The sequence below is a fragment of the Aquarana catesbeiana genome, linkage group LG06 (assembly GCF_042186555.1).
Source record: "Aquarana catesbeiana isolate 2022-GZ linkage group LG06, ASM4218655v1, whole genome shotgun sequence".
Taxonomy (NCBI): domain Eukaryota; kingdom Metazoa; phylum Chordata; class Amphibia; order Anura; family Ranidae; genus Aquarana; species Aquarana catesbeiana.
Window position 1 is genome coordinate 265,878,036 of NC_133329.1, and position 21,669 is coordinate 265,899,704.

At 40.7% G+C, this 21,669-nt stretch overlaps 1 protein-coding gene across 6 annotated transcripts in view; it reads left to right on the top strand.

The window, feature by feature from the left end:
* Positions 1–21,669, top strand: part of NBEAL1 (neurobeachin like 1) — a 371,002-nt gene that overhangs the window by 112,791 nt on the left and 236,542 nt on the right. For all 6 annotated transcript variants that reach the window (XR_012244983.1, XM_073633306.1, XM_073633307.1 and 3 more), the window contains exons 4-5: positions 13,120–13,281; positions 15,681–15,762. Coding sequence is in view for 5 of the 6 variants with exons in the window: in XM_073633306.1 (XP_073489407.1) it covers positions 13,120–13,281; positions 15,681–15,762 (244 nt within the window). In the remaining variant the exon portion in view is untranslated. The remainder of the gene's footprint in view (positions 1–13,119; positions 13,282–15,680; positions 15,763–21,669) is intronic.

A 21,669-nucleotide genomic window follows, 5' to 3' on the forward strand; every position in this document is an offset into this window, starting at 1 on the left:
TTAACCCCAAAATACAACAATAGACATATCGATATGTTTAAAAAGTTAATAACTAAGGATTTGGAAACGCTAAATATAAAGAAACCCACAGGTCAGGGACATATCAAGGAGGGGATCAAAACTTTGGAAAAAAGGATCTGGTAATTAGACCAGCCAACAAAGGGGGAGGGATTTTGGTATGGAAAAATCTCAATATAAATCGGGGATGAGTGATCTATTAAATGATAATGATACCTATAAAGTACTGAAAGGAGATCCTACTAGACAATATAAAAAAGAATTAGAAAATCTTGTGAAAGAAGGAAAAGATAAAGGTTTAATTTTCCAAGAAAGGAAAAGTACCTCATACCTGAAACCTGCAGGATCCCCATTATATATGCAATCCCCAAAATTCACAAGAATAGTACAAACCCACCGCCCAATTATAAGTGGAATTGACTCTTTATCCTCAAGATTGGGACAGTAAATAGATTGCTACCTTCAGCCTCTAGTACAAAATACCAAGGCGTTTTTGAAGGGCACAAAACACATACTGCAAGTTATGAAACACACCAGTGTTTCGGAAAAAAACATCATGGCCACTGTGGATGTGGCATCCCTATACACGAATATCAACCACAAGGGGGCCATCAATGCGGCCAAATGGGCCTTGGTGAACAATAAAGATATGGATAGACAAAAAAAAAAAGTTTATAGTGGATTGCCTTGATTTGTGTTTAAAACATAATTGTTTTTGTTACCAGGATCAATATTATCTACAAACTAAGGGGGTAGCCATGGGGGCTAGGTTTGCCCCAAGCATAGCGAATTTACAGTAGGGACGGAAAGTATTCAGACCCCCTTAAATTTTTCACTCTTTGTTATATTGCAGCCATTTGCTAAAATCATTTAAGTTCATTTTTTTTCCTCATTAATGTACACACAGCACCCCATATTGACAGAAAAACACAGAATTGTTGACATTTTTGCAGATTTATTAAAAAAAGAAAAACTGAAATATCACATGGTCCTAAGTATTCAGACCCTTTGCTGTGACACTCATATATTTAACTCAGGTGCTGTCCATTTCTTCTGATCATCCTTGAGATGGTTCTACGCCTTCATTTGAGTCCAGCTGTGTTTGAACATACTGATTGGACTTGATTAGGAAAGCCACACACCTGTCTATAAAAGACCTTACAGCTCACAGTGCATGTTAGAGCAAATGAGAATCATGAGGTCAAAGGAACTGCCTGAAGAGCTCAAAGACAGAATTGTGGCAAGGCACAGATCTGGCCAAGGTTACAAAAAAATTTCTGCTGCACTTAAGGTTCCTAAGAGCACAGTGGCCTCCATAATCCTTAAATGGAAGATGTTTGGGATGACCAGAACCCTTCCTAGAGCTGGCCGTCCGGCCAAACTGAGTTATCGGGGGAGAAGAGTCTTGGTGAGAGAGGTAAAGAAGAACCCAAAGATCACTGTGGCTGAGCTCCAGAGATGCAGGCAGGAGATGGGAGAAAGTTGTAGAAAGTCAACCATCACTGCAACCCTCCACCAGTCGGGGCTTTATGGCAGAGTGGCCCGACGGAAGCCTTTCCTCAGTGCAAGACACATGCAAGCCCTCATGGAGTTTGCTAAAAAAACACCCGAAGGACTCCAAGATGGTGAGAAATAAGACTCTTTGGTCTGATGAGACCAAGATAGAAGAACTTTTTGGCCTTAATTCTAAGTGGTATGTGTGGAGAAAACCAGGCACTGCTCATCACCTGTCCAATACAGCCCCAATAGTGAAGCATGGTGGTGGCAGCATCATGCTGTGGGGGTGTTTTTCAGTTGCAGGGACAGGACGACTGGCTGCAATCGAGGGAAAGATGAATGCGGCCAAGTTCAGGGACATCCTGGACGAAAACCTTCTCCAGAGTGCTCAGGACCTCAGACTGGGCCGAAGGTTTACCTTCCAACAAGACAATGACCCTAAGCACACAGCTAAAATAAGGAAGGAGTGGCTTCACAACAACTCCGTGACTGTTCTTGAATGGCCCAGCCAGAGCCCTGACTTAAACCCAATTGAGCATCTCTGGAGAGAACTAAAAATGGCTGTCCACCAACGTTTACCAACCAACCTGACAGAACTGGAGAGGATCTGCAAGGAGGAATGACAGAGGATCCCCAAATCCAGGTGTGAAAAACTTGTTCCATCTCTCCCAAAAAGACTCATGGCTGTATTAGATCAAAAGAGTGCTTCTGCTAAATACTGAGCAAAAGGTCTGAATACTTGGGACCATGTGATATTTCAGTTTTTCTTTTTTAATAAATCTGCAAAAATGTCAACAATTCTGTGTTTTTCTGACAATATGGGGTGCTGTGTGTACATTTAATGAGGAAAAAAAAATGAACTTAAATGATTTTGGCAAATGGCTGCAATATAACAAAGAGTGAAAAATGTAAGGGGGTCTGAATACTTTCCGTCCCCACTGTATATATGGCCAAATGGGAAGAAGAAGAGGCATTGTACTACTCACAATATCATTTGAAAATGTACAATAGATTTATTGATGGTTTGATCATTTTTTGGGATGGCAATGAGCTCAATACATTCCTGATGGGAATGAATAAGAACAATAAAAATATTTAATTGACATGGGAACTTAGTAATACGAAGATCCATTTCCTGGACCTGGAAATTAGTCATGAAAATAATAAGTTAATCGCGAAAACCCACTTCAAAGCTACGGATAGAAATTCGTACATACCACAGAATAGTTGTCATTACACCCTGGCTGGTTAATATATCGAGACGACAGTTCCTCAGGATCAAAAGAAACTGTACCAACACAAGTGACTATAAGGAACAGTCGACGCAGTTGGCAAATAAATTTATTATGAAAGGTTATGATCAGGTTTTTATTGAAAAGTAGAGACAGAATATTGGTAACATAGAAATAAACGTATTATTAGCGAATAAACCAGTACAGGAAAGACAGGAATTACCCCTAGCACTGATAATGGATTATAATCCCCAAAATAAACAGGTTGAAATGATTATTGAGAAATATCGGAATATATTAAAATATGATGACATCCTAAAATCATTCATCCCGGAAAAAAACAGGTTCATATATAAAAGAGCCACCAATCTAAGAGACAGATTGGTTAAAAACTTAGTGGAACCCCCAGTTGCTAATGCTATCACTATATTTGATGGAAAAGGTTTTTATGCCTGTGGCAGATGCTATAGTTGCAGGGCAGCCACAAATAATAATAAGAAAAGGGATAAGTTCACTAATAGCCAGAATGGGAAGGAATATACGCTCAGGGATTTTATATTGTGCAATACAGAGGGGGTAGTATATGCCCTGGAATGCCCATGTGGTATGATATGCGCATGGCCCTCTTTTTTCTCCCCACGTATAAGAATAAAAGAACATGTACAGTGGAATCTCGGATTGCGAGTAACAATCCTGACTCGGTTTGCGAGTGTTGTCTCGCAAAACGAGGATTCAAGCCTCTGCTGTGTGCAGTACCGCATTTGCCCAGAGGTGCTGGGGCATCGGTGACACTCGGAACGGTTCCGAACCCTTCGGAAATACTGAGTTCCCGAGTGTTTGAGTCTTTCCGAGGGTTTCCGAGTGCAGCCAATCGGTCTCCGAGTATTTCCGAGTCTCTCCGGTGCCCCCACCCCACCTTTGGCCACATACGGCATTACATGCAATAGAAGTCAATGCAATTATCTTTGTTTCCATTGACTTCTATGGGGAAACTCGCTTTGATATGCGAGTGCTTTGGATTACAAGAATTCTGCTGAAACGGATTCCAAGGTTCCACTGTATACCAAATAACCGAAGGTAAAAAGGAGAAACACCTATATCACCACTTCAGAACAGTACATAATAGAAAAGTATTAGGGATGAAGTTTTGGGGTTTAGAAAAATATTAAAGGCACTGGAGAGGGGTAGTCACCGTATAAGGATTGTCAGTCAGTTTTTTAATATTTTGAATAAATCTATTTGTAATTTTTAACCATACATAATCACCACAAATATAAATAATGATTCTGTTTTATATAGGGCTGCAACTAACGATTATTTTCATAATCGATTAGTTGACCGATTATTGTTTCGATTAATCGGTTAATAACCTTAAAAAGAAGTGTGGTGTATAATTTAGTTAATATGTAAAGTTTAAAAAAAGGCAATTTATTCCTAAATATCTTTATATGCAGGGGTAAATATAAATAACCAACTATATGGTTAGGGAGTAAAATCTTTAATCCTCTCTGAGAATAACAGACAGAAGAGATATACTCTATATACTATTAGAGGTTGAATCTGGTAAATATCATCAGACTCACATCAAATTTTTTTATTTAAAGAAAAAAAAAATTCTAGACTGTTTTGCAGATTTTCAAACAGAACTGTAATATTACATGCTTTTCTGCAGCTTCTCCATTGAAGTATATTGAACCAAAAAAGCACCGTTTTGCATTGAAAAAGGCCCTTGACCCTTTCCATATACACAGCAGCTGAAAAAAGCATAGATGTGAACATTAAATGAACTGTAGTGCATTTCTGCAAAAAGCACCAAAAAACACATGGGTGGGAACCAGGCCTAAGACATTTAGTAACATAATGGAGTTTAAAAAAAATAAAAAATGATTATGAAAATAGTAAATTGATTCATTTCATAATCGATTAGTTGTTGATTAATCGATTAGTTGTTACGGCCCTAGTTTTATATGGATCTTCTCATGATTAGAATAGCAATAATATAGTATTATATAGATTTAATATTCTTAATTTAAATTTTTAAATAATTTAATTTGATCATTTTTTCCATACTGTCGGGGATGCAAGTGTGGATAATATACCAGTTATTTGATATAATTATATGTGTGGTTAGGGAGTGCACATATATTGAATTAATGGTGGCTGTGTACACTACCATAACACACACAAAGGGATCGTTATAGCACAGTCATTGTGAGTGTAAACACCGCTACAAGAAAATGGCTACTGCTCAGGTATTAATGCGAGCTAAACAAAAATGGCGGCGACCAGTGTACTACATAGTAATCCACACTAGGGTCGTTTTGGCACTATGGTGGAATAGGTTTATATATGGGAGCACAGTAACCCACCTATCAGAAAATAAATAGTTATAATACACATTAGCATACAGACATTATGAGCATAAGATATTTACTAGGAAATCACTGCAATTCATATGTAATTGTGGACTACGAGAAAATGGCGGTGATCGCCACTATAAATAACATGGGAAGAAGGTCATCCAATCACAAATCCCAGAGGAAGTCACGAGATAGTGACGAACCGGTAGGAGGAGCTTGATCGGCTGACGTGGAAGGAATCAGGAAGTGCTCTGTAGCACAAGCTTAGGACGGGGTGAACGCCACTGACTGGGGCTGCAGATCCGGTTTCAGGTAACACCATCATCCCATCACACATGAATATACTAAGGCGTGTTTTTTTTTATCATGAAATGTGAGTGTAATTCTTGTGGAGTTTAAGTTGTAATAAATCTTTTTAAAAACAATATCACACTATTGCAAGCCTCTGTTGTTTCTACATGTGAAATATATGAGAGGAGGTTGCTGGTAACCAGGAGGAAGTTGTTCTTGATCCGCATTTTTTAGCCAATAATTACCACAGGAAGGAGGAATCACAGGAGGATCTCATAATGCTGTTAACATTTACTACAGGCTTTTATACAAAGCCCTTAAGGTGAGGGTACATCTGGTGGAGGGGTACACGAGGATTGTGTGCGCACTGCATGAAGGCTCCAGCATCACTTTTATCTGTGTTTTTATGATGGACTGTCAAAGAATCTAATTCAACATATACATTAAGGATATTGTGCAGCACACGGAGCACTTGCACTTTATTTTGGACATTATAAATAATTGAATGTTTATTTGCACGTTTTTGGATTTGTTTCACAGGATATATTTATTATTCATTTAATATTTTTTAGTAGATTTGGGTAATATATATATTTTTTTATAGTTATTTTGATCTATTTTTATTCACTGTTTGGTCTTAGCGTCACACATTTTGTTATATCATTTTGTATTGTCAAATTTAGGGGAGTGCTGGCAACTGTCTATTTTTATTTTTATTTTATTTTACACTAGTGTATTATTTATTTTTCATTGTATTTATTAATTTTAGCAGCTCACGAGGTTTTCAGCTATTTGTTTCTAATCTGTTCTTGAATTTGATTAGATCGTGGCATGATGTGTGGCTTTTTGTGATCTGTTAGTGTGCTTCACTTTGTCAGACAGCTTCTATTTATGTGATTTCTTGATTCAACAGGTCTGGCAGTAATCAGGCCTGGGTGTGGCAAGTGAAATTTAACTCAGCTTTCCAAAAAATTGTGGTTAATCAGTTCATTTGTGATTCAGCATGGGAGGGGGCAATTACTTTTTTGACATAGGTCCAGGCAGGTTTGAACAGCTTTTTTTCCCTTTAATAAATTAAATAATGATTTAAAAACAGGTTATCTTTGTGTAATATTAAAATTTGTTTGATGATCCAAATCATTTAAGTGTGAGAAATATGCAAAAAATAAAAAAAACAGGCAGGGGGCAAATACTTTTTCACACAACTGTGTACCCACCAGATGTACCCTCACCTTAAGGGCTTTGTATAAAAGCCTGTAGTAAATGTTAACAGCATTATGAGATCCTCCTGTGATTCCTCCTTCCTGTGGTAATTATTGGCTAAAAAATGCGGATCAAGAACAACTTCCTCCTGGTTACCAGCAACCTCCTCTCATATATTTCACATGTAGAAACAACAGAGGCTTGCAATAGTGTGATATTGTTTTTAAAAAGATTTATTACTCCACAAGAATTACACTCACATTTCATGATAAAAAAAAACACGCCTTAGTATATTCATGTGTGATGGGATGATGGTGTTACCTGAAACCGGATCTGCAGCCCCAGTCAGTGGCGTTCACCCCGTCCTAAGCTTGTGCTACAGAGCACTTCCTGATTCCTTCCACGTCAGCCGATCAAGCTCCTCCTACCGGTTCGTCACTATCTCGTGACTTCCTCTGGGATTTGTGATTGGATGACCTTCTTCCCATGTTATTTATAGTGGCGATCACCGCCATTTTCTCGTAGTCCACAATTACATATGAATTGCAGTGATTTCCTAGTAAATATCTTATGCTCATAATGTCTGTATGCTAATGTGTATTATAACTATTTATTTTCTGATAGGTGGGTTACTGTGCTCCCATATATAAACCTATTCCACCATAGTGCCAAAACGACCCTAGTATATGTAAGGTTAGAAAATGCCAAGACAGCCATTGATTTCCTTCTTGAGAATGTGGGTGGATCCAGGCAGCTTCCAATTCAGAAGTATAGTTTTAGATGCCTAAAAAGCAGTGTAGCATACAAAGATCAAAGTGGCTCTAGTGAGCTTCAAACCATCCAGAATGCCCAGGAGGAGAGCTGCAGGGTCAGGGGTCCTGCACTACATTCAAAACCATGATCAGTAATAATCCTCTTGTTGGTCATTCTATTTAGTAATATTGTTATTTTAAAGTAAAAGTTGAGCCTAAAAACTATCTAACGCTAAACCTACTCTCAGACACATTCTAAACCTAATCTATCTAGCCCTTTAACCACTTCAATACAGGGCACTTTCACACCTTCCTGCCCAGGCCAATTTTCAGCTTTTAGTGCTGTCACTTTTTAAATGACAATTGCGCGGTCATGCTACACTGTACCCAAACTAAATTTTTTATCATTTTGTTCCCACAAATAGAGCTTTCTTTTGGTGGTATTTGATCACCTCTGCAGTTTTTATTTTTTGCTAAACGAATAAAAAAAGACCGAAAATTTTGAAAAAAAAAAAAAAGTTTTTCTTTGTTTTTGTTATAAAATTTTGTAAATAAGTACGTTTTCTCCTTCACTGATGGACACTGATAAGCTACACTGATGGGTACTGATAAGGCGACACCGATGAGATGGCACTGATGAGCACTGATGATGGGCACTGGGCAGCACTGATAGGTGGCACTGATGGGCATTTATAGGCGGCACTGGTGAGCACTGATGGGCACTGATAGGCGACACTGATGGGCACTGAAAGGCTGCACTGATGGGTACTTATGGGTGGCACTGATAGGTGTCACTGCTGGGGACTGATAGGCGGCACTGATGGGCACTGAAAGGCGGGATTGATGGGCATTGATGGGCACTGATGGCTGGCACTGATATATTTCACTGATAGGCATCACTGGTGGCATTGGCAGGCATTTTTCATTGGCGCTGATTGGCAGCTGCCTGGGCAATGATTGGCATTTCTCTGGTGGTCTAGGGTGGCATACCTGGTAGTCCAATGTGGTGGCCATCCCTGGTGGTCCTGGCGGCATCCTGGTGGCATCCTGGTGGTCCTGTACGTGCATCCGAGGGGGGCCGCGCTGATAAACAATCAGCACAGACCCCCCCCCCCCATCAGGAGAGCAGCCGATAGGCTCTCCTCTACTCGTTCTCTCAGATGCGAGTGAGGAAAAGCCAATCAACGTCTCTTCCTGTTTACATCATGATCAGCCGCTATTGGACACGGCTGATCACGTGGTAAAGAGTCTCTGTCAGAGACTCTTTACCTAGATTGGAGTTGCAGTGTGTCAGATTGACACGCCGCAACAACGATCGCTGTGATACGCGCCCCCGGGGGCACGCAGCTGCTTGATATCCTTTCCTGTTCTGCAGCCCTTCCGTTCTGGTCCCACGCTGAGCTGTCAGCGGCTGCTTCAGTGTGTGGGAGTGTGCAGGAGAGGCAGCTGACAACAGAAACCCCATAGTAACTCTGTGTGATATCACTTCCCAAGCATTTCCCAGTCTTGTTGGTTCTCTCCTGCACACAGCATCCGCTGCTGGAGACTGGATTTGTTTTAGAGCCCTTTCACACTGGGGCGGTTTGCAGGCGTTATTGCGTTAAAAATACCGACTGAAAACCGACCCAAAACAGCCGCTGCTGTTTGTTCAGTGTGAAAGCCCAAGGGCTTTCACACTGAAGCGGTGCGCTGACAGGAGAAGAAAAAAACTCCTGCCAGCCGCATCTTTGGAGCGGTGAAAGAGCGGTGTATTCACCGCTCCTGCCCATTGAAATCAATGGGGCAGCGCGGCTATACAGCGGCAGTACCGCGGCTATAGCCGCACTATACGAGAGGTTTTAACCCTTTTTCGGCCGCCAGCGGGGGTTAAAACTGCATCGCTAGCGGCCGAATACCGCTGGTAGAGCAGCGCTAAAAATGGCGCTGTTTTACCGCCGACGCCCCCTACCACCCCAGTGTGAATGTAGCCTTAGAATTTGGCTTAGAATAGATTTAGTGTTAGGTTTTGGCTGACCTACTTTAAGCTAAAGCCCCTAAATCACATCTTAAATTAAAGTTTATATAAATCCTAAACTTGTTTTTTTCAATATCTTGTTTTGCTGTCTCCACTGGAGATATTTACACTTTTTATTTGTCCTCATGTCCATTGCCTCTGGTACAGAAAGTGATGGCACATCTGAAATTTCAGATTTTTCACAGGAACAGAAGTTTAGGGAAAAACCTTCCAATGGGTAAACCTGTTCTGGTTACAACTGTCTAAGGCCCCTTTTTCACATGGGTGAACTGATCCAATCGGGTCTGCCTAAAAAACTGACAGGTGGACCTGATTGGATCATCCATTGCTCTCTGTGTCTGTTTACAGCTGCTGACATCCAGTCAGATCCTATCCACTAAAATAGATGGGGGATCCATATCCCATCTGTCTGGCAGATCGGAAGACAGATGTAACCGGACAGGCTGTCTGTTTACATCCGACCGCCCATAGAGGAAAGTGGGTGGTCACGGACCCGTCATGTGCCTACTCAGCGAGTATTAGCGAACAGATCCCCCCCGCTGAGTGGAGTCTGCCCATGTGAAAGTGCCCTGAGGGGATTTCCTCCTTGTTTTGGAAACATTTCCTCCTACTTCTTGTTGTGCTTCTGGGAAAAAATGTAAGTCAAATCTGCCACATATGCATTTTAAACTCACATTCTGATGTACCCAAAGTCTATTTTCACCTATGGGAAGGCAGCTGTAATGCATTAAAAGCCCGGGACATAATAATGATGCAACTCTTTGTGAAAAGAGTGAGAGCTGCATGTCAGTGTATCATAAGATGCACTATTGTTGTGGCCCATGATGCTGTGCAGGATAGTCTTAGGCTGGTCATACATTATACAATTCTCTTGTGCAATTTTTCTTTAGATTTACCAAAATCATATTATAAGAGGTAAACCTAAACACCTATAATTTGTATGTAATCAGGCAGGCCCTTGCACTACAGAGTTAAAGATAAATCTAAAGAAAATTAAAATGTGTAATGTATGGCGAGCCTTAAAGTGTTACTAAATGGCATTCACTATATCTGGTCTCCCACAGTACACAGAACATGGAAATGCTATTATTTTAGTAAGTTTAAACTGCTAAATACCTTTTCTCGTCAGCAGTTAGAGCAGTCTTGTAACTTCTATCAGTGTCTGGTTAAAGCTTGTAAGAGGAGTTTTCATTCTCTCCTGATTGTCCTATGAGACTGCAGGACCCCTGACCCTCTGTCTGAACAGTGCTGATGGGCTCTGTGCTGATCACATGCTCCCTTCCAAGAAAAAAAAAAACTCTCTAGCTATACACAATAAACTGATCATGTGCAGCTTGCCTCCAAGGCTCTATTCTATCAGCAGATAGATTGGGACAGTGGAACAGGGCGAGATTAAGAGAAGACAGGATCAAGTAGCCTTTTTACACAATGCAGGTTCCACAGTGAGTATAACAAGCATGCTTTACTGCATATACAGACTGATTTTACTGTTGTGGGTTTGTTAACACTTTAAGTTTAACACTGAAACACTTGCATGCTATAGGCATATGCCAGTGATGGCGAACCTTGGCACCCCAGATGTTTTGGAACTACATTTCCCATGATGCTCATGCACTCTGCAGTGTAGTTGAGAATCATGGGAAATGTAGTTCCAAAACATCTGGGGTGACGAGGTTCGCCAGCACTGGCATATGCTAAAAGCTGCAGTGGCACTGGGTATGGAAGATGCCTTTCTGAAAGTACTTTTATTTTGCCAATACGTTAAGTGTATAAAGAAGGGTTTAAATCTATACCAGCCCAGGTGGAGTTGGTGGCTTATTTTCATGCACTTCCTGGTCTATGCTTACCATGGTGTAAAAAGACTGATCTGATTACAGAGAATAATAGCTCCAAGTGAAATTTTATACATAAAACTGAAAGGGTCACATTGGATGGCTCAGTTTGAAGTTTCAATCACATAAGCTGAGCTGTCTAACTTACCCTGGGAATCCTTTGACACATGTGGCACAAATAGAGGCCAAACCACATGTTCTTTTTAAAATAAATCTTCACCACACAGTGTAGAGCATGCAATTTTTGCAATATGTTCTTTGCATCTACCTGCAGAGATTAGAAGCAGAGAGTGGTATCGCATGTTGGAGTCCTTCTCCTCCTCCTCTCAGGGTAAGAAGCACATGAGCCGGAAAGTATATCAATGTCTGGAGATAGTTTGATAAAAGGGTGATGGTCACAGCAGTGCCTATTGGTAAGTGGCCTAGTTGAGTGTCCCTAAACCTCCCTTGATCTCCCGTGAGATGCATAGAGCTTCTAGCTATATCCCAAGTGCCATGTGTACTTTAGAGCTGCACCTGTAATATTATAGAGTGTTCACCTTTCTATTGTTATGCTCTTTTTGTGCCTTTGGTTGAGAAAACACTTCTCAATATGATTACAACAGTACATACTTTTCTTACCCCTGTTATTTTAAAAAGGTTACCTGTTGTGAACATCATCCACTTTCTTCAGGGTTCCAAAGTAAGCGCCACTGAAACAAGAGGAAAGTACACACTAGAGCACTATTGGTTCACATTTCCTAAACCACAGATTTAGTCATGGTTAGGAAGGTGTGCAGTGGTTTATAAAATATATAGAATAATGGTATTTGGATATAGTGGCTATTTTGTGACTTTTTTGCTTTAAAGGGCAACTCCACCTTCATTGAAAAAAAAAAAAAAAGCATATATAAAAAAAAAAAAATAATATAGCACATACAAGTGCAACACAAGTCATATTGTAGTTGAATGTTAATTTCAATCTGCAGCTGCTGAATTTTCTGTAAATGCAATATGGCTACCTGAAAGTGTTCTGTACACAGAATGTGTACAGAACGCCTCCCAGTAACATAATTTCCTGCTTGTGTGATTGGCTCACTCATTTTCCCTGAAGGCTACACTAAGATACAAGTCAGATTTTTGGCATCCCCTGCAACAAAAATGTCATTTTTGGTAAGATACTCCCAATAGGAAATTGTATCTAAGGGGATGTAGACCGCGCAATTTTCCTCAGTAGAGCCCTGATTCTACAGCAGCTGGTTAATAATTAGGAACACACACAGTACAGGGGCACAGAAAAACACAGGAATTTCTTCAGAATAACAAAAGGAAGGAATCTGCAACAAAGTTTGTTAAAATCCCTGCAATGTACATAGATCACTCAGAGGGGGATGTTTTTTTCTCAACAAAAGTGAAGTTAATCTTTAATGTGACTTTATAACTTGACCCACTACTAGTGTGCTTGGTGACATTTTGCTTTATCATTTTAATATTGCCTCGCTCAAAGTATCATATATGGAAAAAGTAAACAAAGTTAAAATGAAAGAGATAGGTTTGTATTGGTCCTGAGATTTGCAGTTCCAGGTGAGCCCAAGAAAGATGACGATGAGCATTTTTTTTAAACCGTGTTTTTATAGCTTGGAAGTGCCCACCAAAGTTTTATTATCTGGGTGTAAAGAAAAATATGCACATAAATAATGACAAACAGGTGGTCCATTAATAGAAGAGAAATGTTTGCACACTGCAGGACATCAATGGACTTACCCCCACACTGTGCTAGCAGTGCTTTATAAATGCGCTATAGGAAGCTTTATTTGAAAAGCAATAATATGGCTGCAGTTTTAAATGGGCCCCTGGGTGACCAACCTGGCCATGAGAACATATCTGACTAGCTTTTCCTATTATTATTGTATCCTATTTCCTATTATTATTGTTTTGTAGGATTGATGATGAACCTCCAGGTTTATCACTGCTTCCAGATCATATACTGCAAGTGCTCAGGCTCCAGCTGCTGTATTGTGTGCAGAAGACCGCTGATGGGCTAGAAGAGGAACAGCAGACACTTTCACTTTTGCTCGTCAAATTCTTCATAATCATTTGCAGGTAGATATGTTTAAAATCTTTTTGCAAATTATGTTGCTGCAGTCTTTTGATTCAATAAAGAATGTTTCCTGTATACTACTAGGCATACAAGAGGGTAATTTTGAGTCAGATGGATTGTGATCTCGTTGGTCCAATGATGGATTTGCCATAAGAATGCAGTCCATAGAGGGTACCCAGAAAGGTCAGCCCATGGAAGAGTTATGGCTATCAGTGTAGGACCAGTAAGTTTGGTGTAATGTCCCCTGCTCGAGTTACAATAATGCCCTGGTAAGAAATGAAATATACCTTATGCCACCCAAGATATAAAAAAAAGGTGCAGCATTCCACATCTGTTTGATGACTTAATACTGTTTTGAGGCAGGGGGTACAGTATATTTGTTGTAAAAGAAAACAATCCTTTACAGTTAAAGCAGCGTTCCACCCAAAAGTGGAACTTCCGTTTAAGGCCTCCTCCCCGGCTCCTGTTTGAGAAATGGGGCTTTTGGGGAGGAGGGAGGGAACAGGTACCCAAATTTGACAGGTACCTGTTCCCACTTCCGCTCCAGTCGCCTTGGCGAACGGAAGCAGAAGCTCTCTCTCCCAAAGTCTTCTTGGACATATGACAGGTCCTAGAAGACTTTGGGGCCAGTCACAGAGCGCAGCGCAGCTAGCGGATGCGCAGTGGGCACCCGGCTGTGAAGCCGCAAGCTGTCACAGCCTGGTGTCCATTGTAGAGATGCCGGTGCCACAGAGGGAGGACACAGGGAGAACACAGCTGCGGTGAGTACACACTGGACAGTGGGACAGGTAAGTGTCTGTTTAATAAAAGTCAGCAGCTACACTTTTTGTAGCTGCTGACTTTTAGTAAACATACAAATGACTGGAACTCTGCTTTAAGTTATTTTTTTTGTAAGTGTAAAGCTCTAGTTTATACTCTGATGGGATATCAGCCATAATATTCAAGAGTATGTTTTCATTATCACTATCGCTCAATTTTATAAAGCATTAAATGAAAGTTAACTCAATTGAATATTTGAAATGAGAAATTTTATGAAGTGTCAAATACTCTAAGTCCAACAAATAAACTATATAACGGACAAATAAACACTGACCTATGTCTAGCAGGCAAGGAGAATGATATTTTTTATTTAAACTACACCTAAAGCCAAAACATTTTTTTACATTTTGGATAGAGAAGAGATTGATTAAAATCCCTTTTTTTTGTACATTTGTGTCCCATTATGGTGATTTCCCTGTACTTCATTACTTGCAGATGCAACAAGAAGTGAGAAAAATTGTCCCTTCCCGCATCAGTTACAGTGGATAGCTAAATATGTTGCAGGTTGAGCTCCCTGTACCCAAGGACCTTTTTGGTCAGGTTTAGACCTGGTATACATTGATTTCTAAAGGGTCATATCTCACAAGGAAAGAATTATAGTACTCTGCATGCACTGCTGGCAGGGTTGGCTGAGTATTGTCTTGATGCTCCAGTGGCATGTTGAAGGATGGGCAGATATCTTCCCTCTTATCAGGGAGGGATTTGCTCACCTGAATGCAATGTAAAAATTGCTATACAACAGTCTAATTTAGTAAGATTTTCTAAACATTAGTAGAGTTAAATGGATGTTTGTTTTTGACCGTAGTGATAAAAAAATTTAAAGGAGCAGGTCGGGAAATTTTTCACTAAGAAATTAATTTCTAACAGTTTATGTCGTTTTTGTCTAGGAAATTACATTGATTCCAAAATCCAATGTTAAAAAAAACTATTTTGAAGTACTTCAGACAACTTTTATTCAGTCTTCATTCAGTCTTCAAATATACAAAGAATTTTCATATAAAACATTAATTTGAGAATCTATCAGTGTGTAGCAAACTTAAAGTAGAATTCCAGCCTCAACCTAACTAGTATTAAAAATGTCCCTTCCTCCTACTAACACCTAGGCTGTGAAAAAAAGTAAATACTTACCTATTCTCAGCCCACTCTGGTCCAGTCATGTGATCCCATGTGCCAGCCAGCAGCAGGTGCAGGGGACAGGAGAGAATGCTAGTCAATGGCTAGGAATGCTTGGGAGCATTGACGTCACCCATGGGCTACCATGTCTCAGCCATTGTGCTACCGCACCCTCCACTGCCCTGCAGCTACCGCACAGGGGGGGTCAGATCACGTGACCAGACTGGAGCGAGCTGGAAATAGGTAAGTATATACATCATCTTTTTTTTTTTTTCAAAGGTTAGTCAGGATAGGCTTTAGGAGGGCAGAGGGGACATTTTTAAGACTAGTTAGGTTTAGGCTGGAATTCTACTTTAAGCAAATCTCTGAAACTAAATTCCATATTGCTGTGAGCTTTGGTCTTTCTCTTTGTGGACATGGATGATAAATAACAAGAAATCCTTTAAATATAATTTTTTTCTTTTCTCAGAAATCTTTCCAACGTGGAGGAGATCGGATGCTGCTCATACATTAACCATGTCATCACAATGACAACACTTTATGTCCAACAGGTAATGCCTATATTCCCTTTAACCAATATAGTTATTTTCCATTCCTTTAGCAATGTTGATTATTTAAAATATCATGTACATGCTATGAAGATTGTTTAGTAAAGGTGTGGAGCGGAGGAAAGTTGCCCATATCATCTGAATACTGGTATTCATTAGTATTAAAGTATAACTAAAGGCAGATATTTTTTTTTTTTTTTTTTTTTGAGGGGAGAGGGATTAGAACACCTGTCAGTTTTTATTGCTGTCCGTGCCCCCCCAATTAAGGAGATTCACCCTCTCTGTTTGTCCTGTTTACCATTATCATTGAAAGTGAAAGTAAAAGAAAATCCCACATTTTGGGTTATCCCCAGAAAAGTAATAGAGGTGAAATCTTCCAATGAGGACACTAGCTCTGGTGACCTTGGGGTCCCCAAGGGATTCCCTTAATTTGCAGGGATTTCCTCTCACATCCAGTTTTGGCTTTGAGACAAGAAGTGAAGGGAAATCTTCAAAATATAAAAAGATAAAAATGGTGAGAATTCTGACAGGGGTTATAACCCTCCCTTGCGCTATCCAAAATGGAAAAAATATGTTTCTTTATCATACATCATGGGACACAGAGTTAGGCTATTATTCATTACTTACTGGGTTATATGCCATCTTCAGGTGAATGGACACTGGTAGACAAAGTCTTAGACAGGAAGTCCACCCCTATATAACCCCTCCCGTACAGGAAGTACTTCAGTTTTTTCACCAGTGTCGGCAAGGTGGATGGGCACGTTTGTTGAGCTCTTTATTGCTCCATTTCTTGAGTCCCAAAACATTTCTTATAATGAATCAAGGGATTGACCAATCAGATCCACTTGAAGAAAAACTTTTATGCTTAAATAAATGGTACTCGAGCCTTTCAAAGACGACGCAAGGATCCTGCAAGCTTTTGCCTGTAATGAGACCTTTGAGCACTGGACCCTGCGTACTGGAATCCTGGACACCACAGAGCTAAAGCATTCCTGCAGGGTGCTGTAGAGATCCAAGGGATTGGACCCTAAAACATGAAAAGGGTACCCAGTCCTTGAAGGTCCCCAAGTGACAGAACCCGCCATGATGGGTGAAGATTGGGCTCTTCGTTTCTAAGGCTGCCCTGCACCTGGACGGATAAGTGAAACCCCCTTATTTACTTATTGTGGGGTGCCCCAGGGATTGTAACAATCTGTCAAACTAGCTAGAGGAAGGACGCTTGTGTGCAGTGACCACTGTGGGGAGTTTGGGCTGGCTGCAGGTGTTTGCAAGAGTACCTTTTCCTTGTTGTCTTGGCTGTTTCTTCTTATGGTTGGTCCGCGCACAAGGGGGCGCCATTGTGCATCTTGGTTTTCCATGGCGCACGTGTGTTTGTGGCTGTTTGGCGGCCATAGTGCACGAGGCTTCGCCACAGATGCTGTGCACACTCAGAGCCGTGCATGCGCCGTAGCCTGATCTTGGCGCGTGAAGATTCGTGTCATGTGCGAATACAGCTGCGTGCGTTTGCTGGGACCCCGCATGTATGCGCAGAGTGTTCGGTGCACATTTAAACAGAGATGCGGTGCTTCCAGGAGACAGCTGTGGAACAGAGAACAGGCTTTGAACCATTCACTTCAGCAGTTCATTTCTCCTTACCCCGGTCACGTGAGTCACCAGGTGTTAGTTGGCAGGCTAAGGTGCTTAGCAGGATTGTTGCATAGGGCTTGGTGAGCCCTATTAAAGGGTCTCCCTTCTGGGCTGTTTAAATGCTAAACCCAGGTACTCCCTTTTTGTGGCTTGCAATGTCTTCAAAAAAGAAGAGTGGGATGAACGCTACAGGGAAGAACACATCTGTGTACATCTGTTGACCCCAAATGATGTCTCCTTAGATGAAACGCGTCTTGACGAGCCCTGCGGATGTCATTGCGTTGGTCACATTGTACATTTTTAAGCGCTTTTTATACACCTACTAAATGTGAGTGTTCCATTTATCTTTTATTAAACGTATTATATTTTTTTACTGGTTCACACTATATGGAGTTCTTTCTTTTTTTGGCTATACTGTTTGACTGCATGAGAGAATCCAGTACATCATGCTGGCACATTACTGCTTTGTGTTGATGTTTGGACGGATGGACCATCTTCCACTCTGATCCTGGCTACATACCTAGATGCTTTTCATGTATTGGTGTCTTACACCACAAGCTTTATTGACTAAGCCCATTTGAGTCCTCTTACTTCGGTAAACCTTCTTACAACTGGTGGTGGTTTTGTCACAGTTGTTTAACATAATACTGCTGTCACGTGGATATTTTCTTTTTTGGTTTAGAAGTTATACATATTTTTGTATGCTTACATATGAACTCATTGAACACTGGATGTTTTTTTGAAATTCATGTCACTAGTCTATATAATTATACTTACTGTTTATAGTTATAGACATTTCAATATTGTCTTTTCACACCACTATTTAATGTATTGTATATGGCTATTTACATCACTCAGAATGTGTAGAAGCACATAATTTTATTTTATTTTTAATCATATATTTTTTGTGGTCATTCACATTTTACTTTACTACTTTTGTATATACATTTCTGAGCGTTGCACATTATTTTTGTTTCAAAGTTTTTATTGAGTTTTAACAATAATAAATCCACACAGAATAAGAACATTGTCTGTCCTATAAATATCATAGTATGATGACTATCTCATTCACAATTTACAGCTCAGAACCCCCATGAATTGAGTACTGCTTGGGGAGACCAGAAAAAATAATGAAAAGAGAAATGTAGAGAAGTACATGAGATTGGGCACCGTCCCTCTCTCCCCGACACCCCATATGGGATCTCACTGTGTTGAAGGGGATAGACAATACACCAAACCTCAATAACAACTCTACTCATAGAGACTACTTTGCCCAGTACCCATGCAATTTTATGAACAATAGGAGGAGACAATCGGTCTGAACTATAGTGCAGAATTATATGTAATAGAATAAATAGAAATAGAATAAATGTAAAAGAATCATTGAATCATTAAACAATTGAAATTTTAATCTAACAACGTATCCATTGTTATATTGCCAACAATAACTACCAAGAGGACTAGTTCCTAATACTCAAATGAGAGCACATAAAGCTTTATCATTGGACAGGATGAATGAAAGAGATGGAATAGCAAAGAAGAAAGGCAAAGAGGAAGGAAGGCTAAGAGGGCACTATGGAGCATCTTTGAGCAATAGTTTACAGCTGAAAAACACCAAGGCACTTTAAGATAATTCTTCCAGGGTTCCCAAACAGTGTCACATTTATCTGAAGTATCCAGGATTAGACTAGCAGTCTTCTTCTGGGTCATTATCCATGATATTTTCTGTTTAGCAGCTGCAAAGGAAACTGAGGGTCATTTCCAGGCACAGGCGATCGTTATCTTTTCCCCCAGTAACATAAAGTGAATATGTTTCCGTAAGGATTTATTACAACCGACTGGCCCATTTTTTAGTAAAGCCAATTTGGGTGTTTTTTGCAGAGCTTGACCGGTTACTTTGTGTAGCAAACAGAATTTTTCTTTCCAGAACCCCTGAATCAGAGGACATTCCCACCAGGTGTGAAAGAATTAACCCAAAAGGTCACATCCTCTGAAGGACAGCGGGGAGGAGTTTGGGAGTATATTGGCCAGTAAGGAGGGAACAATATATCAGAGGGTGATAAACTTTAGATTGGCTTCCATCAAAGAGATGTTTACCATTCCTTTAAAAGATTGCTGAAATATAGAAAACCAAATTTCCACTTGCTAATTGACCTCCACATCCCTTTCCCAGTTCAGGGCATATGGGGTTTATCCAGGTTCTCCACCAGCGATGCATAGATTAATGATATACCTCCTCTCTGGTCCATGGCTTCAGAACACCATCTCTCATACATAGTAATTTTCGGTGGGTCGGGTTTTGAGTCCCAAATGGAGGATAGAAAGTGACAAATTTGGTGTAGGCGAAACCTTTCGGAAGGGGCCATATCCAGCTCACTGACACAGTGGCCTAATGTCAGTGGTCCCATAGAGGACATGAAGTGGCCAATTCTATATAAGCCCTTGTTCGTCCACCATTTAAACACTCTGTCTTGTCCAGGAGGGAACTGGGGGTCATTAAAAAGTTGGTTTAAGGGGTGGGTACCCGAGATCAAGTGAGGAGATTTGGTTAAACGTCACATAGAGCCATTGGATGTGAAAGGGTGGGGGATAAAATTGGAGGTCTCTGTGAGGAGCCCATATCAAAAAGTCGATAGTGTGTAATGGAACTGCCTGTCTCTCCATGTCGCACCCAATCTGGTTTATTGCTGAGAGCAAAGACAGTAGAAAATTATGCTAGTTGAGCGTCCTGGTAATATTTCCATAGGTTTGGTAGCCTCAGACCTCCCCGTGTGCGTCTTCTATAGAGAACACTCTTAGGGCATTGATAGCCTTTGTTACCCCAAACAAATTTTGTTATCTGGGATTAAAACTTCTCTAATTGTTGTTTCTTTACCGGTATGGGAAAGGAGCAAAAAAGATATAAGATCCTGGGAAAGAGGGTCATTTTGATCGAGTGCACCCTACCCAAACAGGACAGGTTCCCCTGTCCCCAGCTAGACATATCCGCACTCAATTTCTTAAACATGGGAGGGTAATTAATATTATATATTTGATCTATATTTTCTGCCAAGTTGATACCCAAATAAGGAATGTGTGACGAATTCCAGGCAAATTCAAAATGTTATTTTAGCCTTTATACCACCACCGATACTTGAAGTCCCGGGGCCCTCCCAGTTTCCTTTAAGAGTTTAACAATATTTGGAGTAGAGATAAGGGGGGGGAGTGATGAATAATAGCAGGTCGTCCGCAAACAGGGCACATTTATGTGTACGTTGGCCACATCTCACCTCATGAATGTCAGGGTTATCCCTAATTGCATTTGCCAGGGTTTCATTTATGGTGGCAAAAATTAAAGCGGAGAGAGGGCACCCCTGTCAAGTTCCTTTTGAGATTGGGAAAGGATCCGAGTAACAGCTTTGAAGCTTGACCTGGGCTCTCGGATGGTCATATAGAACCAGTAAAATTGGCACAAACTTTGGGCCAAATCCCCACCTATTGAGGACCTTGAATAGATATGACCAGTTGACCGTGTCGGAAGCTTTCTGTAACTCCCAGTTTGACTGTAAAAGGGATACTGTATCCACGGCCCTGATCAGTTTCTGATCAGGACCTTGTCTCCCCGGGATAAAGCCCACCTGATCCTTGTGGACATATCTTCCTATGAATGCAGACAATCTATTAGCCAAAATTTTTGGTAGTATTTTTAGATCATTATTAATCAAAGAAATAGGCCTATAATTACTGATATCAGAGTGGTCCTTACCCGGTTTGGGGATGACCGAAACAAACGCTAGATTAGCCTCTTTGTTCAGGGAGGATCCCTCATGGAGGGAGTTAAAAAACCTTGTTAAGAATGGGGTAAGAGTAGGAGCAAAAACCTTATAGTAGCCAGTAGAGAACCCGTCCGGTCCCAGGGCCGAGCCCTTCTTTAGGTTTTTGATCACTTCCAGTACTTCTGAGTCTGCTATTGGTTGATCTAGGGCTAGTCTATGTACGCATTCCAGGTTGGGGAGCGGAATCTCATCCAAAAAATCAGTGAAATTGGAAGGATGGAGTCTTTCCTCCCCCAGATATAGTTTGGCGTAGAAATCGTGAAAAGCGCCCATAACCCGTTAAATAGTTTGTGTGAGAGTTCCCACAGAATCATGATTCTTAGGAAAAGAGAAATAGTGGGGCCTGGGGGTCAGCTTGGCAGCCAGTTTGGGCCCTATTCTGTCTTTTTGGAGGTTGAAATGGGCATTCTTCCACTGTATATGCCTCTCTGCCTGGGTGGTTAATGCAAGATTTAGGGCGACCCTCCCT